The sequence below is a fragment of the Macaca mulatta genome, chromosome 10 (assembly GCF_049350105.2).
Source record: "Macaca mulatta isolate MMU2019108-1 chromosome 10, T2T-MMU8v2.0, whole genome shotgun sequence".
Classification (NCBI taxonomy): domain Eukaryota; kingdom Metazoa; phylum Chordata; class Mammalia; order Primates; family Cercopithecidae; genus Macaca; species Macaca mulatta.
Window position 1 is genome coordinate 11189670 of NC_133415.1, and position 18565 is coordinate 11208234.

General features: G+C 43.3%; 1 protein-coding gene across 43 annotated transcripts in view; it reads right to left on the reverse strand.

The window, feature by feature from the left end:
• Positions 1 to 4390: 4390 nt before the first annotated feature.
• The window catches only part of TNRC6B (trinucleotide repeat containing adaptor 6B), a 296478-nt gene continuing 282303 nt past the window's right edge, over positions 4391 to 18565 (reverse strand). For 40 of the 43 annotated variants that reach the window (XM_077949593.1, XM_077949587.1, XM_077949573.1 and 37 more), the window contains one exon: positions 16864 to 17370. In XM_077949593.1, the coding sequence (XP_077805719.1) occupies positions 16983 to 17370 (388 nt within the window). In that variant the 3' untranslated portion in view covers positions 16864 to 16982. Of the gene's footprint in view, positions 17371 to 18565 lie in introns of all 43 variants that reach the window. The other 3 variants (XM_077949599.1, XM_015150392.3, XM_001101111.5) reach the window with 1 other exon arrangement.

Below are 18565 nucleotides of genomic sequence, written 5' to 3' on the forward strand. Positions count from 1 at the left end.
ACCCAGCTTGGTGAAGAATTAGTTAAGGAAGGAAAGGAAGCAGCAGAGTCCAAGAATTCTCCTAGGTTTTTAGGTTTTATTGTTGGGTGGATGGTGATGTCAGTTACCACAGGGTTGGGGGTGGGGCATGCAGGCAGGTCAAATTCTGTTTTGGATTTATTGAGTTTGCAGTATCATTAAGATAAGTGCTCCCAGCACTTTGGGAGGCTGAGGCAGGCGAATCATTTGAGGTCAGGCGTTCGAGACCAGCCTGGCCAAAATGGTGAAACTCCGTCTCTACTAATAATTCAGAAAAATAAGCCGGGCGTGGTGGTGGGCGCCTGTAATCCCAGCCACTGGGAGGTTGAGGCAGAATCGCTTGAACCCGGGATGCGGAGGTTGCCGTGAGCTGAGATCGCGCCACTGTGCTCTAGCCTGGGCAATTGAGCGAGACTCCCGTCTCAAAAAGAAAAAAAAAAGTACTTGGAAATGTTGAGTAGACAATTATATATACAGGTCTGGAGCTCAATGGTAAGGGCTGGAGATGAATTTAGGAGTCATTCACATATAGATGGTTAAAGTCACAGAGGCTTCAGGCCCCGGAGCAGGTGAACCTGCCCTTTTTGGTGCTTATATTCCAATACGGGAGATGGAAAATGAAGAAATAAGACAACTTTACAGAGTGGTTAAGTTTTATGAAGAAAATGTAGCAAGACGAGCATAGAAACAGGGTGGGTCTGAGAGTTGTGACAACCATTTTTGGATAGGATAATCGGGCAAGGTCTCACATTTGGTCAGAGACCAGGCAAATATCCAGGGAAAAGGGCATTCCAAGCACAGGAAACAAGTGTTTACAGCCTTGAGGGGGCATGAGCTTGGTGTAACTAAGAAAAAGGAATGGGCTGGCATGATGGCTCATGACTGTAATCCAGCACTTGGGGGAGGCCAAAGTGGGAGGATCGCTGGAGGCCAGGAGTTTGAGACCAGCCTGGGCAAAACTGCAAGACCCTGTCTCTACAAAAAATAAAATAAAAATTTAATTAGCTGGTCATGGTGGTGCACGCCTGTAGTCCCAGCTACTTGGGAGGCTGGGACAGGAGGATCACTTGAGTCCAGGACTTGGGGGCTGCTATGAGCTATGATTGTGCCACTGCAGTCCGGCCTGGACAACAGAGTAAGACCCTAGTATACAACAAACAAAGGAGGGCCTGGGTTTGAGCACTGATGCAACCCAACATTTCCTGGCTAGGTAAGAGGATGAAAGCATGAGAGATACAGGAGACAGAGGAACACATCAGAACACAGAAGGAAATCTAGGATTTGTGGTCTTAAAAGGCAAATGGTCATGTCCACTGGACTTAGGGACTTGTTAGTGACTTTCAAGAAAGCTCTTTTAGTGAAATGATAGGTGCAGAAATCAGATTGGAAGACTGTAAGGGGAAGCGAGAACATTTCTGGAGAGTAAAACTGTGGCAGCAGTTGGCAAGGCAGCAGCTGGAATATGAGCTTTATTATGGGATGGACTTGAGCATGTGGAGGGAGTGAGGGCCCCAGTGAACACATGGAGACAGAACAGGTAAAGGAGGTAAAAGTTACCAGAAGGCAAGAAGGAAGGATCCTGAGCAATGGAGAAGGAACCAGAATAAGAAGGGAGACAGACCTCTCTCATAGTTTGGAAGCAGGAATTTGAGGGCTTTTTTCTGGTAACTAATTTTATCTGTGTACTAGTAGGCAAAGTCCTCAGTTGAGGGAGAAAGGGGGTTCAGATTTGAAATCAGAAAAGGTCTTAAATTGGGAAGGGTAGCTGCACATGGTGGCTCACTTTTGTAATCCCAGCACTTTGGGAGGCTGAGGCAGGAGGATAAGGCCAGCCTGGGCAACACAGTGAGACCTCATCTCTACAAAAAACTAGCCAGGTGTGGTGGCACACACCTGTAATCCTAGTTACTCCAGGGGTTGAGGCAGGATCACGTGAACCCAGAAGGTCGAGGTTACAGTGAACTGTGATCACACCACTACACTCTAGCCTGGGCAACACAGACCTCGCCTCTAAAACAAACAACGTAATTGGGAAAGAAGTGGTAGAGTGAGCTGATCAGAGGAACGCAGGAAGCCTGCTGGACAGTGTCAAGGTCTCACTGGGGGGTAGGTTACAGTGGATTTACGGGAGTCCTCATATGCCCTGTAGTGACTTTTTTTTTCCAGCAATGCTGGGCTGCTTTTGGGTGCTGGGGGACAAAGTGGGAATGTGGTCAGATAGGTGTCAAGAAAACAGAGCGGCAGGTAAAGCATGGGTATTAGCAAGCGTGTTACTGAAATTACAGGCTACAGAATCTAAACCGGATTAGGTGGGTATGGTTGATGAAGTCAACAGAGCCAGAGGACTGGGAGCCAGTTGGGAGGAGAGGAGGTCATGGTCCAGGATGCTGAAATTAGTGACTCTGGAGGAGAGCACTTTTGGGTGAGCATGGGTATGTGTGGCTGGGGTGGGCGGGAGGAAGGGCTGAGAAGCCCAGGTCATAGGTGGATTTTCCATGTGGACACTAAAGTCACCCAAGATGATGGAAGGACACATCTGTGGTGAGGAAAACTGGGTCAGATGCTAAAGTCTTAACAATCACCTTTAATTCTACAATATATTACTCCTTAGCCATTTATACATTTTTAAAATAATTCAAATTTAAAACAAAGCCTTTGGTCACAAAGGTCTGTATAGTCTCTGCAATGATCTCAGTAAGAGCACCTACCTGTGACAGGCAGGCCCTCCATGTTTTTGAACAGCTGGTGCGTCTCTTCTTACCCGTTTTTCAAGGTTTACTTCTTTTGTGATGACAGACGGGATGGCACATGGCCTACCACTTTGTACAACAGGCCTTCTTTAAGACCTTGTCTCAGAATCCAGGTATTTTTCAGCAGAGGCATTTGGGCATAACTTTTTTTTTTTAAGACGGAGTCTCGCTTTGTCACCCAGGCTGAAGTGCAATGGCGCGATCTCGGCTAACTGCAATCTCCGCCTCCTGGGTTCAAGTGATTCTCCTGTCTCAGGCTCCCAAGTATCTGGGATTACAGGCATGCACCACCACACTTGGCTAATTTTTGTATTTTTAGTAGAGACAGGGTTTCACCATGTTGGCCTAGCTGGTCTCGAACTCCGGAACTCCAGTGATCTGCCCACCTTGGCCTCCCAAAATACTGGGATTACAAGCATGAGCCACTGCGCCCAGCCTTGGTATAACTTTTGATTCCAATCTGGTTTCCTATTTTGGTTTCACCCGTGACAGTGTGTTTCAGTGAACAGAATGCATAGACATCACATGCTTAGAATAGTGCTCGGCTTATAGTAAGCACCCAATCAGTGTAACCTTCTATTGGCTAATTAAATTATTCTGAGCCAGTTGGGCACGGTGGCTCATGCCTGTAATCCCAGCACTCTGGGAGGCTGAGGCAGGCGGATCACCTGAGGTCAGGAGTTCGAAACCAGCCCGGCCAACATGGTGAAACCCCGTCTCTACTAAACACACAAAAATTAGCTGAGTGTGGTGGCGTGTGTCTGTAGTCCCAGCTACTCAGGAAGCTGAGGCAGGAGAATCGCTTGAACCCGGGAGACAGAGGTTGTGGTGAGCTGAGATCACGCCACTGCACTCTAGCCTGGGCGACAGTGAGACTCCGTCTCAAAAATAAATAAATAAATAAATAAAAAATAAAAATAAAAAATTCTGAGCTTCCTAATGATTTTTCTCACAGCATTCTGAGAATAAAATCAGATACAAAAGTACCTGGAAATGAGGAAATATTAGTTCCTGTCCATTCTTCCTCTTTATCATTCTAGAGGTGTTTCACAATTACATATCTAACAAGTCTCTGTTTTAACAGCTAACCATAAATACATCGGAGATGGGGGAAATCTAGCCCAATGGTTACGGTTATGCTCCTCAGCAGTGTTGCAGCACCCGAAGCAGGGCAGAGGAGCACTCAGCGTGGCATTTTCTGGACAAAGCTAACTCGCTGGTTATCATCCTCGGGCACCGCAGCAGTGGGAAGCAGCAGAACTCTAGGCAGGCATCTTCTCTCTTCTCATGTTCTCATTCCAAATGCAAATTAGGATTAAACGAGACAACAGCCAAAGGTAGAAGGAGAACATCAATTTCTCTTAGATAATTTGAATCCTGCACTGTGGCAGACCGTGTTCAGCACTGGGGCAGGCGGTGAGCAGCACAAACCAACCAGCCAACCCAACAATCCTAACAAAAACATGACAAGATAGACAAAAGTTGCGGCCCAAATTCAAATGTTGAATTTCTGACAGCTTTTACATGTGGAGCAGGGAAAAAAGAGTAAGAAAAAATATATAAACATTCAACAAAGGAACAAATTAAACTGGCAGAATAAAACAGGAAACCACAATAGTAAATGCTTAGCAGCCAAACACATTTATTAGTCTTTTTTCTTTTTTTTTTTTTCCAGGAACCCAAAAATATTTTGTAGTTATAATGTAAGCAACTGAGTTGCACATAATACAATCATATCTTTCCAAAATAAAATAAAATAAAAAAACTAAACAAAAACAAAAATAAGCTGTTTAAAAGCCCAAAAAAACCCTTCAGAAAACTCTTATATATGCATTACATCATCTCTCAGTTTTAATGAAATGACGACGACTTAATTCCTTATTACTCAACCTGTCACAATCCAATAAAACACCACCCTTTAGTTTTTTTTGTTTGTTTTTGATAATTTTTTTTTTTTTTGAAATCCAGCATGAGAAATACAGTACCTGCTATGGCAAAAAATACACATAAAATGCAACTTTTCAGCTTATTTGTACATTAGTAGAGTTTAACATTTTATTGTTTGTTTTTTTTTTAAGTGAACCAGTGATTTTAAGTACCACTATACTAAAAAGGAAAATAAAATATAGAAAAGGGGGCCCAGCCTGCCATGCAAGTGCACCTCTAAAGTGCCTAGTTTCTGTGTCCATGTAAAACCAGTAATATGAGGAGCAATTTCAACATATGGGAGTTTGATTAAACCTCTATGTTAAAAAAAAAAAAAAAAAAAAAAAGACAATGCCACATCCTCCCTTTTCTCCCCCCAGGCGTCCTTAAATCCCATCATCTACTTTCTCTATTGCCCATCAAAGAGAGAAAAGAAAGCCACCAAAATAATATCGTAAAAGCAACTTCAAGTATAAGAGAAAAAAAAAAAAACACTTAAAGGTAACTTGCAGAGAGCATCAATATGTGCAGCTGATTAGTCATTTTTACAGGTTTTGTTTCTGCTGACAGTGTCTCAGATGAGAGGATTTTTGCTGTACCTTCCTGTTACCTGTTTGTGTGCAAAGTTGGAAAGCTGCCTTTTAAAAAAATCCAGCCTCTTTTTGATGCCCTTTTCTGCACCTTCTGTCTAAAGGGGGCAAACAGAGACGTGGAGGGAGAAGGAGAGGAGGAAGGAAGCCACAAGTCACAAATAATTAAAATGGTACTTCTCTACCTATCCTCCTCTGCTAGGCCCCCCAGGTCCTCCTCTGTGAAGTGACTCCCATTATTCACTGTTTCCTGATTTGGTAGGATGTATTTTACTATGTAAACATAGCCCCCTAGGATTATGGAACCCAAAGCAGCATTTATATCTCCATCTAAATGGAGACAGATAAAATAGTCCAGAAACCTCTCCTCAGGTTGCTTTTGTTGTCTGTTTTTTGGTTACGCAAAACAGGGATGAGGTGGGTGGCGGGGTGGGCATAGAATGTGAAGTTATAAGCACATAGTGGAGAGTTAGGAGTGGGAACAGTTGAGCTGTTGTATCTGCTTTTTATTTTTTTCCTCCCAGAAGGGTTTTTTGTTTTTTTAAAACCTGTTAAAAATGTTCCTGCACCTTAAGTCATACTGAGATTAAGGCCAAGGGTGCAGAATCTTGTGCACGTGTCTCTTTGAGCACATTCACGGTGCATGCACCATTTTTGATGTCTTCTGTGAGATCACTGCATACACTTTGGTCACTGGTGTGTGCAAAGGGTGGTGGTGGGGGGAGTGTCCCAGGAAAGAAGTGCAGAGATCAGCAAAGCCCTTTGGGAGCATTGTATAAGAGATATAAGGGCAGGCAGAACCCATGAGGGATCAGAGACTGATAGAAAAAGGGCCTCCAGATAAACAAAATAAATAAAATTCCAAGGTCAACAGCGCCCAAATCAGAAGGTGGGTGGATAATATGCATGCACTTATAATCAAGCTTCTTCCTTCAAAGGAAGTCGTCACTATACAAGATCAGTGAGATCCAACTGAAAAGGGCTTCTTGACTAGTAAAGGGTTTATCTTAAAGATGGGGGCGAAGGGGGTGTCTGCGAAGAAGCAATTCAAAATGATCCATTCCAACCCTGCTTCATGGGTGCCCAAATCTAGGCAAGCAATAGCTGATAGATCCACATGAGCAGCATTTGTTAAAAGCATTTCCCTCTACTTAATGTCAGCTTCAAGCTCATGGAGGGGCTAATGGAAGAGCTGAGGATGCACATGGCTTTCAGGGTGGTTTGCACATCTCCTTACACAAGTTTCCTCCCAAGTAAGAAATCGGTACATTTCCAGAGCATCACAAAGTGACAAGGCTACGGATTCTACAGCGCAAACCAAAATGCCAGGGACTACATCCCTTTGTGAACTACAAAATGATACTGAGTTACTCAAGGGGTGTATATGTGTGTGTCTGAATCAAGAAAGGTTGAGAGCTCCGGGTATTGTGTGGAGAACATTCTGGAGTCCCTCCAGGGGATGGATCTTCTGGAAGAGAGAAATTCAGACACTTCTCACCCTGGCACTAGATTGCTGGAAGAGATGGCAGCTATTTAAGACAGGGGTTTGTGTGTGTGTGTGTGTTTTGTTTTTTTATTTTTTTTGAGTTGAAGTCTCGCTCTGTTGCCCACACTGGAGTGCAGTGGCACAATCTTGGCTCACCACAACCTCCGTCTCCCGGGTTCGAGCAATTCTTCTGCCTTAGCCTCCCGAGCAGCTGGGACCACAGGCGCGCGCCACTGCGTCCGGCTGATTTTTTGTATTTTTAGTAGAGACGGGGTTTCACCATATTGGCCAGGCTGGTGTTAAACTCCTGACCTCAGGTGATCCGCCCACCTCAGCCTCCTAAAGTGCTAGGATTACAGGTGTGAGCCACCGTGCCCAGTCAAGACAGGGTTTACATACTGGTCTGCTGTCACTGTGTGGGAGGCAATGGAGAGAACACCCCTCCACCACAAATGCAAACCCGCTCCCCCAACCTGCTCTGCTCTTTCTTCTTAAACATGAAAGAGTAAGATCTGAAACTTCTGATGGCTTAAAAACAAAAACCAAAAACACAAAAGAAGAAAACATATTTTAGGGTTACTTTCACAGCAAAGAAAATGTTTTTTAAAGTTATCCTGCTATTTACATGTTCATATTTTAAAAAGGATAATCCACTGATGGCAGAAAGGAGAGAGGAGTTAAGGGTTTACATTGCAGGGGGAAATGTACCTCGAGGTATTATTTTGTGTGAGACAGTTGAAACGTCAGGATTTTATTTTTTTGTTGTTTTTTTTGTTTAAAGGCAATCTAACAGATTGGAACCCTGATAAGATCATGCCTGTGCAGCCCTGCACAGGCACGAGGAGACTGTGATCAAGTCTGTTACTCGTTACAGTACTGTGAACGTCAACAACAAGAATTGCTGCATGGAAAACACTGAATATAGGCAGAACAATCTCTCGCTTACGATACTGTGTGTTGCAAATGACGCCTAGACCAGAGCAATGCAGGCGCTATGATTTATCACGGGCAAGATCAACAAAGGAATTGTTAGGACAAAGAAGAGGCTGCATGCAGACCTCCCCTGTCAAAACACCTCACAGCTCACTGGCTTCACACAGCCTGCCAAACGCAAGGGAGGCAGAGAGAGGGATGGTGAGTAGGGAAGATAAAACTTTTTTGCCTGCCAAGAAACAGCCCTCTTCCCCACAAAGCAGGACAGTTCCTTATAACTCAGAGTCAGTTCACTTAAACAGGATTAAAAAGAAAGAAAGAAATATGAAAAAGGAGAGAGGAGGCGGAGTTTTTCAAAACTGACCTAAAGATTAACTTTCAGGTCAGCACGCGTGAGGCGTGGTTTCCTGAGCTGGAAGGGCTCTGGATTCAGGAAAGGATGAGTACTTTTTCCAGAGAACACTGGAGCCTGTGGAGTTCCATTGCTACACTGGATTAACGCTGCACGGCTAGGATCAAGAATCCTGAACCACACTGGTTGACAGGAACTGCCGGCCCCTGGAATTTACCTGGCCATCAGACCTGCCAGCAACAGTGGCAAGAGGACTCAGAGGTCTGTCTCACGGTGCTGACCTTACCACATCGTCTCTCACTCCCCTTCCCCTCCAGGACACGGGGACGCCATGGACACAGAAACTGGAGAACAAGGATGCAAAGCTACTCCCGTCCCCTTTCTGCCCTCTCTTCCCCCCACCCCTTGCAGAATGCATAGTTACAGTTCACCTTACAACATAAAGAAGAGACGATGACCACATGTGGGACTTTTTTTTTTTTTTTTGAAAAAAGAAAAAAATCCAACCTCTTCTTAAATTCAGTATCAAAATTCACATTTGCATAATAATACATTTCAAGGCCATGAGAGAGGAATGAGAGCAAAGCGCACAAGCAGCATCTCTCCTCCCTGTGTCTTCCTGAATGAAGCTGAAGGAATCGAGCGGGAGGGACTGTTTTCCTCTTTGGGGGAGCTCTGAGGAATCATGGAAATGGCCCTTAGCATTTGCTTGATATTTCTTTAGAAGATAGGAGTGGGGAGAAGAGGTGAAATTGTTTAAAACATAAAAACAAATAGAGACATTGCAGATTTCTGTGTTCAACTATAATAGCTCTGAAGAAATAAAATATGATTTCAGATTTTTCTCTTTTCTTTCTCAAACACTTCCATCTTAACTCTTCAAAACCCCTTTTCCTTGTGTGTAATACCCTGTTTGCATCAACAGCAACGTGATGTGACGCCCATGTGGGAACATAACGGCCGCCTCAGGACAAGACTCAAAGGGTAAAAGTGTGCTGCCCGCTCTGCACACGGCAGAAGCTGGAAAACGCCTTGTTTACATGCGTGAATGTGTCACAAGTATCACCATATTCCAATTCTCCAGTGCTTACAGAAAAACAGAAAATGAAACAGCTACAGCCACATGAGCACAAACATACACACAGAGAAAACCAGGGAATGCAGATGTGTAAACCTGCGCTCTTGGACGAACCTGGGTCTGCGTCGCCTGGGTACCTTCCCCTAACTGTCTCCTCTGCCAAGTCCCAGAATCTCTTCCACTCAGCTCTACACTGTGCAATATTGATGCTAATGAAATCTCAACAGCTGCCCCTGGGACTTCCAGGAGGAACTCTGACTTCCCTAAAGACTTAAGCTGACCGTCTTTCTGTTTGTATCCAATGGATAGCCTCTTCCTAGAACAGACGGTCTCTGTACTCACAAAGGCACATTCAGAAATACTATACTTAAGTAATTCTTTAGACAAAATTTAAAAAGGGGGGTGGATGATGTTCTAAACACATTTATTCTAAATTATCCCAAAATTTCTGGCAAGAAGTGTTATGCTAAAATGCATCACTTGGTGAGAAACTCTACCTTTAAAAGGTATGTAACTTCTTAAAGGGATTCAAAGGTTTTTGTTTTGCCTAAATACCCACCTTTCCCATTTTTGGCGAACACACATAGGATGTACTGTCCTCCTCTCTGTAAAGCTCTTCTGTAGGGCGAGTCCTGGCAATAAGGCCACTCCACTTTGCCTCCAGTCAACGTTGACACCCACCCCTCCGGGAGTTGTACACACCTTTCAGTAGCCTAAGGGGAAGGAACACCAGATTCCAGAGGGCAGAGGGTGGGAGGGAAGGAAAAGCACTTCCTTTCACAGCTCTGCTGCAGCAGCATCATGAGCCACCTCGACAGCTCTCTTTCGCTGCTTACTGTGAGCAGTGAAGAGGAATTTCCCTTTTTGGAAAACAAACAAACAAACAAACAAAACCGCCATCCCAACTTATTGATATTGGCTAGAAATGGGTCAATTATAACTGGGAATTTATTTCCAAAGCAATAATTTATAGTTTGAATATGAAGCTGAGGCACAGAGTGCTTTAAACGAACACTATTTATTCTTTATTTAAAACAGAATACTTCTTGCCTAGTTATCTGATCTTTCCCCTCCCATGAACAAAACAAGCGTTGGTCACAGTGAAGAACTGAAGACTGAGCTTTTTGCAAAGACCCTTTGGCCAAGGTAGTACCATTTTTCCTGGCCATGGACAGTTTCTCGTTAAAAACAAATTCAGGTATATAGTTAACTGAAAAGGGAACAATTTAAATTCGGTGAGGCAAACACTGGCAGTTACTGCAACTTTCGTTACTTTTTTGGGTGGCGGTAGGAGGTTATGACAAGAGACTGACAGCTTAAAAATGACTCAAATGTTAGGGGTACGCCACAATCACTCGGGATCTAGTCCTGGTGGCCACACGCGTGAGGGCAGTGTGGGTGCTGAGCTGCTGGAGTAGCTCTCCACTCCCCAGACCAGTGTCCCCCCTTTACCACCTTGTAGATGTTCACGGCCTCTTTCTTCAGAGGCATGGGGTGGGGGAGGTATGGTGAGCAGGTTAGGGAGGGTCGAGGTCGAATTTTTATTAAGTTATTACTATGTTCATAGATTCTTGGAACTGGTAATTATTTCAAATCTAAAGAATGTGATATTACCACCCCCTTTGTCAAATTTAAGATCGAGAAAAAAAACCGAAACAAAACACTATCACTGACAAATAGGGACCATTTCTGAAAATACACATACCTTTGGCACTGGCCATAAACCCACAGACTGTTATCACAGGGTGTGCACAAACTCTGGAAAATCTAGATAATATTCTGTTTTCTTACAGAATGATGTCCTCAACAGCATCATGTATATCTGTGTGTTCCTTGACTGTACAGACTCCCTGTACTAGCAGATAAAGTAAAGGGGGTATGGTGTGCTGTGCAGCAGGGGTTGTGGGTTCCCTATTTTCTCAATGACCATGAGGTCTGAAGACTGACAATTCATTGTATACACACAGGCTACAATATTTTCATCCGCATTATCACGTGGCTTTAGTTGTCCACTCACAGGAGGAAAAACACAATTAAAGAACCAGGCTTTTTTTTTTGCAGTAACACTAAGAAGTGTAGTTAATGCATACACATGAAGTGTGACAAAACTTGGCAAAAACACTGGAGAGGAAAGTTTGATTTTTAACCAGCTAAAAATGTATCTCACTCCTAAAGATCTTATAGATACTTACAAACAAAAACCTCAAATCTAAAACAATAACCTATAAAGCTTTAAATGTTGAATTTTAACTCTGAGGATGGGGAAAAAAGGGATAGTTTCTACATAAAGACTCAATTGTTCCCTAATCTTAGAGATGGCTATTACAGCCAAGTCTGCTGAAAACATTCTGTTTACTCTGCAGGGAAAACAGGCTTGGCATAAGCATTTTGCTCAGCATGCAGACATTTTCATTCTGTTTTAGAGAAGAGTCAAGATGGCAGAATATAAAAAATGAAATTAAAAAGTACACAGCATCTGAGGTCGAAATGGAATCCGGCTGTTAACCCTACAAAAATCACACCCCTCTCCAAAAAAAAGTGGTAAAAATGAGAGAATATTTGCAAAAAGTTAACAGCCCATGAACTTCTAGTTTCTGCGAGATATATGTATTAATAAAGGTGCTTCCAAATTCTCAGGCAGGAGTTTTATCTTTTCCTTCCTCTTTCCTCTTACATACCATGTTCAACCCAAAGAAGTTTGGAAGAACCGATTGCTAACTTATGCTACATTCATGTCAGAAGAGGTGGGAAAATTCTTAGAACAGGAGCCATATTCATAGAAAATCAAGTTGCTATAAATAAAACTAACTGGCAATAAATGGATAACGATTTATTGGGGGGACACTGATTAAATAATTTGGTTTGGAACCTTAACTTGCAACACTAAGTTAACTCCTATGAATGCTGTAAATGAAACATGTCCAGGGTTGGGGACTGAGGGATCAGAGATGTTACATGAACCATCCATTTCTTCACAGTGTCTCAGAGATCTGAACTTTTTTAAACACTTAAAGTTAGGTCACGGCGCTGGATCTAATTGCCGGCAGAGGTCCTCTATGTGATGTGAGACACCCCTTTCCCTATTAGGGCTTCTTTTCTTTTGGCTACTCATGTGGTAAGTAGAAACCAAGTTGGTGATGTTCAAGAGATGTACCCACCTCTAAGCCACTAGTAATCAAGTGTTTTAAAAAGAAGTAACTAGTAAAAAAAAAAAAAAAAAAGGGAAAGCTCAAATTAATGTAATCAAAATGTTTTTAAAATAAATCAGAGGTGACCAGCAAGCCTGTATCTATGCCAGAGTGTGGTGGAAGAGAAGGCACTCTCACTGAATTTTAGAAGTATACTGAAGTCACCTAACCTCTTAGTAGACATGGCTCTTGCCCAAGAATACCACGGAAAGAGCTCTTCTCTTCCATGACATCCTCACCATATCCTGTTCTTAGGTCACTGCCAACCAATAAAGCAAAGCTCCCAGCAAGTTGACAAGAAGAAGGGGGAGGTCTGGGGGAAAAGGGGAGGAGACAAAGGACAAGAGAAGAACAACAGGAACCCCTTTCTATTGGCCCAGCACAAAGAGACTTTCCAAATCATGGCAGTTGTCACAATTACACACCTGGAGGAGTCAATGCACAGTAACGGAGGGCACACGACACAGGGAGGAACTTGGCATTCTATGTTATTGAGACATAAGCATATTAACTTGCTTGTCGTTTGTTTGTTTATTTTAAATTTAGCCCACTGCCTTTGGGGCCTGTCCAGAACCACTCCAATTTCCTTTATGGGCGAGTATCTTACATCTGTGGAGTGACCGGACCACACGCACACACGTGTGCGTCCCCCTTGCTCAGGATGTCTGGGTGTATGTACGAAGGCACTAAAGCGGTTTTAGAGAAATTGCAGGCAGCAACCCCACCCACTCCCTTTACCTGTCGAGCTGGAGTTTCTTTCCCACTGGGAAGCTTAATGTTTAAAACAAGCTTAATGTTTAAAAGAAGCTGTGGTCATGCTTGGGAATTCTGACCCCTGGCCCCAGGAGGGAATACAAAATAATTCAACATCACCAAAAACTGAAAGGAAACACTCCACATCGCCGGCTAAGGGATGGGGATAATTAAGCAGCAGATCTTCGAAACAGCAATTAAAACGAGCACAACAGTAGCTGGGAGCTAAAAAAGTAAAATCACTTGTTCCTTATTAGATTCTTCTATATTTTCTCCTCCTTCCAAAACAAACGGAGGTAAGACAGACATTCTTCATTAATAGGACAGTCCATAGATAATTTTCCTCTAGTAATGCCTATATTTAAAATTTGTTCCAAAAATTATTAACCTATATTTCCTAACTCTTTACATAGATTCTCAGCAATCCAACTGTACTATTTTACAGATTAGAGTTACTTTTTTTTTTTTTTTAAGCTGTTGTTTCTTCCTTCCTTCCTTTCTTTTGTTGCTGGGGTTGTGGGGACAGGGAGAAGGGCTCCTTTAAAAAAATAAAAACTACTAGGGGAGATTTCAGTTCAGTCTCAAATGGAAAGGAACAAAGTGATGGCATTCTCATCTATATACACCAAACACTCTCCCATTAAACTACACACAATTTCAAAAGAATCCATGATCGAGCTCTTACAAAGCTTAATCCTTCTCCCATATTTTTAAGATAATGAATTTACCTGTTGCTGCTAAATTGATAATTTTTAAAAAATATTTCTATGTGTTTTAAAATGTATGATCCCCAGTATGACAATAATGTTTGGAGACTTTTCTTTTTACATTTTTTTTAAGTAAAAATTGTTTAAACTTTCTGAAGTTTCAGGAACTTGTAAAAGTTTATTAACAGGAAAGAAACAGCCATCTCTCTAGGATAAGATACGGTTAAATAAACCATCTTCAAAAAACTGGCTTCCTACCCTAGAATTCCTGAGAATGCTTGCAAATTTTAAAGCAGGAAAACAAATGTTAAAAACAGAAACAAAAAACACTGTTAAATGCTCCCAGAGTTAGTCTTCATCTAAAATATATATTTATATGTATATATATATACGCACTTTTTGGTCTTTTTTTTTTTTTAAAGTTTTTAGTTTTTTTTCCCTTTAAGCTTATGATGGAAGAACGTTTTAGCTTCTCATGTTTATTTTTACATATTTCAAATCCCTCATTATGTCTTGTAAACAAGAGGGGCTCTAGCACCCGGCTTTCACCGTAGTATCATAAGGAACTCAACTAACCCATAGTGCAGGTCAAGGAACCAACAGGCAGGAGGAGAGGAGGGTGGGGCAGGACACAGCAGTGAACCAAGAGCGGCAGTGGACAGGGTCACCACTGGCTCGCAGGAGCCTTGGGATATGCTCCTGGTCCAGGGACGCTAAGATTTACCCTTCTCTAGATGTCTGAATACAAGCTGCTCTTCACCTGGTGGTCACCACACGACAGCACTTTGCTCCACACAGAGAGCAGTCAGTGGGGCTGCTGGAAGGACAGCTTTTGTATGGGGAACAGCGGTGGAAGGGGCACGGTGGTGATTCAAATTGGAGAGCAGGAAGAGGGCACGCTCAAGGCACCCAGCGGGGCCAGGTCAATGCTGCAGACGCCAAGTGTGACCACCCACCCACAGAGGGCTGGCTCATGCAGGCTTGTACACGTGAACACTCACTTGAGTCATGCCTGTCAATCTCTTTTGAGGCTAGGTTTATAATCAACAGGGTAAGCCAGAAGGGCTACAGAATTTCCCATTCTTTGTCTCACAAAACCACTGAAATGCAAATAACTTGTTTTAGGCTTTTCCTATACACACCCACCCACCCACCTACACACAGACACAAGCTAAAAGTCAAATACATTAGGCATTGTTGTATTGTATCCTTCACTGAAGACGCTAAAGAAAGAAAAACTCCCTTGTCCTCAATAGCAGCAAGTTACAGAGGACAGTAGAGGTCTGCTCCCACCAAGGGTTGGAATGGGCAGGTATTTGCTGGTACAAAATGTCGGCACTTTATGTTAAACAGTATAATGCAGACTGGGATGTCCACACAAGTGCTAGCACGTCACCGGCATCCATCCCCCCCACCCTATCTGGTTTTTCCCCCCCTTCAGGTCTATAATTCTCTTCACAATAAGCAGTTTGATACATTTTGATTCCAACATAAGTACATACATGTTGGTGATAACTGTAGATTAAACGTTGCCCCCTGTTCGGCCCAGAGTACTACTACATTGATGCTTAAAAAAAAAAAAAAAAAAAAGTATTTAAATACCGAAATAAAAAAAGCAAAATTACAAGGTGGGGGAAAGAGGTCAAAACCAAAAAAAGGTGCAATACTTAAAAGTCTTTGCTAAGTTATACCTGCCTAAGCAAAACCACATACACAGGAAATACACAACACAGAGAAACGAAAGCAAACGCTTGAAGTACACACTGGTTTAAGAACATTCGTTAAGTAAACGTTTCTGTCAGTGATGGCCTGGTGCTGTGACGCGCCGCGGCCTGGCACAGGTAACGCTCGGCGAGAGAGGAGCAGAGGGAGTAGCTGCAGGTGCTTTCAGGAGGCTGCTCACCACTTACTCTTTTCTTTTTTCATAAAATGAAAAAGAGGACCAACCAATAGAAATATGTAACTCAACTTCACCTAATTCTTTAAAGAACTTCTCAAACCTGATCATAAGGAAAGAGGGAACAAAGTTTTTCTGTTTTTGAGACATCCCATAATCAAAAGCTATCTTCCGTTCCCATTTCAAACTAACGAAAAGGCCTGCATGAAACTTAACAGATACTCAGATGTGCCTGCTGGCCATTCACTTTGGAAAAAAAAACAGAAATAAACACACAGCTGCTCCGAGAGGTACCTCCTGCTCTAGGTTTTTGGACTTGGCAGTGCTCCACTCTACTGCTAGGTCAAAAGAACAGCCAGAGAAACCCCACATTCAGGCTAAGTTGCAAATGGGAAGGAGCTCCCTGCTTTCATCATTAAAAAGCACTCTGTTCATCTTAATGCAGCCCAATGGAGTTGCTTTAGTAGCAGTGGCTCTCTGGGACTGTGTGTTCTCAGAGTTAAAAAAATAAAATAAAAAGCAGATGGCCGGCCAGCCAGCCTGCAGACTGTCAGCGATGCAGCTTTCTGAGAAGTCAGGGTGGGGCAGGGAGAGAAGGGAACACAGGCACACACACAGAGACAGAGGATGCACGCGAATGCACATGAACACACGTGCACACACACACCAGAACGAGCATGCCTGGGCAGTTACATGTGCCAGAACACACTGGTATTTATCAACCAGCCAATCACAAATTTTTTCCTTTTTTTTTTTTTAGGTTTTTTGTGTTTTTGTTTTTAAAGTGAGGCTCCGTCAAGTCTTCCCTCCCCCCTCCCCCAACAATTCTTTTGAATTTCCCTCCCTCCCAAACATGGTAGACCTAAGGACGGAAACACACCCAGTGCAAACAAAGTTAAAAAGCTATTTTTTTTTCAGTATATATGTTTCTTAGCAACAACTTCCATATAACATGAAAAAAGTGAAAAACTAGAAACTAATTTTTTTAATGTTTTTGTGTTTAAATTTAAATGGTATGTGTACTTGCTTCACATTGTCTTTCTAGGTTGGCGTTCATGATTCAAGTATTTCAAGAGTGATATGTTCTCTTTTTGGATTCATATTCCAAACGAAAAAACTGAAGTTATAAGGGAGGCAACTATGTGCTCAGACAGTCTGTCAATGACCCACCTTTTTTTCTCTCCGTTTTCTTTTTTCCTTTTAAAAATGTATTTATTGCAAGTTGAAAAAAAAAACGAAAAGGTCAAGTTAGTGCTGCTGCTGTTCCAAAAAAGGTCACGAGGTCAGAGTTGAAAGTTCTAAGTTCAGATTGAATCCGACCCTCCTCCCAGAAGGTCACCAGGTAGTAAAGGAGCAGGGCTGCCCATCCTATGGGGATCTTCCACCGTTGGGACTCCCCATAAGCTAGAAGAATAGTTTGGGGGCCCCCACAACGAAGCGCCAGCAAGATCGGCCCCGCTGCTGCCACCAGCGCTGCTGCTCCACTGCCCGAGCCCAGTGGACCCACCGAAAAGATTCAGAGCAGGTCCCACGGGATCTGACTGGTTCTGGCCCGTCTCCAGCGACTGCCACCCCGCAGCTGGTGCACTCGGGGTTGCTGCAGGTGTAGGGGGCTGAGCTTGTGCCAGAAAGCGGCTGACTTCATCATCAGTGGCAAACTCAGCAAGGATGGTAGTGTTTCCCAACACACACCTGGAAGAAGGGAGGGAGAGAGAGCTATGGATCTGAGGAAAATCCTAAAGCACATGGAGGGAGCGACTGCCCAGTCCTTGACATTCAATGTGCGGTCCTTTGACTAGAAGCTGCCATATCCATGAATGCTTTTTAGAATGCAGAGTCCAAGCTCCAACCAAGGCCTCTGGGTCCACAACCTGTATTTCAACCAGACTGCCAGGTAATTGGGAAGTAATGATGTAAAGCAACAAGGCATCACCAAAGCTCAGGATAACCAAGGACTACTAAAGAATATTATATTCTGATATTTCTTGGTGTATGGAATGTATATATTCTAGACAACTTAGCTATCAAGAAAAACGTGTGTGTCTGTGGGGCACTAAGAGGGATCACTGAACTGGCAGAGGGCTCTGATACTGTAATGGTAGATACCTGTCATTATACATTTGTCCAAAACCACATACTGTACAAGGCCGAGAGTGAACTCTAATGTAAACCACAGACTTTTGGTGATAAGGAGGGGTTCAGCAATCTTGACAAATGCACCACTCTGGTGGAGGATGTTGATAATGGTGGAGGCTATTCTTGTGTGGCAGCAGGAGATATGAGACAAATCTTTCTATTTTCCTCTCAATTTGGCTGTGATCCTAAAACTGCTCTAAAACAAAATAAATAAAGCCTTAGATAAAAAGGAAAGAAAAATATGGTCTCTTTCTTCCCCCACGTGAGTTACGAGGCAAAAGATCAAACCCAAAGCATCAAAGCAACCTGGCTTCAGCCCTTGGAAGTGCTGCTCTTTCTCAGGGGCTCCTCGCTGCCTGAGCCTCCTTGTCCCTGGCTTGCAGTATGTCTGGCTTTCTGCCATGGCATCTGCAGCCAAGGGCAGTCAGCTCTTCTCCATCCACCAGTTTGACAGTGGCAGGGAAGGGGATGGGCAAAGTCTGATCTAGCGCCACCTAATTTAAGCCAAGACCCTGCTACCCACCAAGACCACAATATTTTGTCATCTGCAAAGAGGCTGGAGTAAGCAGCCAGATTCTATTATGAAAAACAATGGCACTTTTATTAGCTGTGTGGTTTTTTTCTTTTTTGAGATGGAGTCTTGCTCTGTCACCAGGCTGGAGTGCAATGACGCAATCTTGGCTCACTGCAACCTCTGCCTCCCAGATTCAAGTGACTCCCCTGCCTCAGCCTTCCGAGTAACTGGGACTAC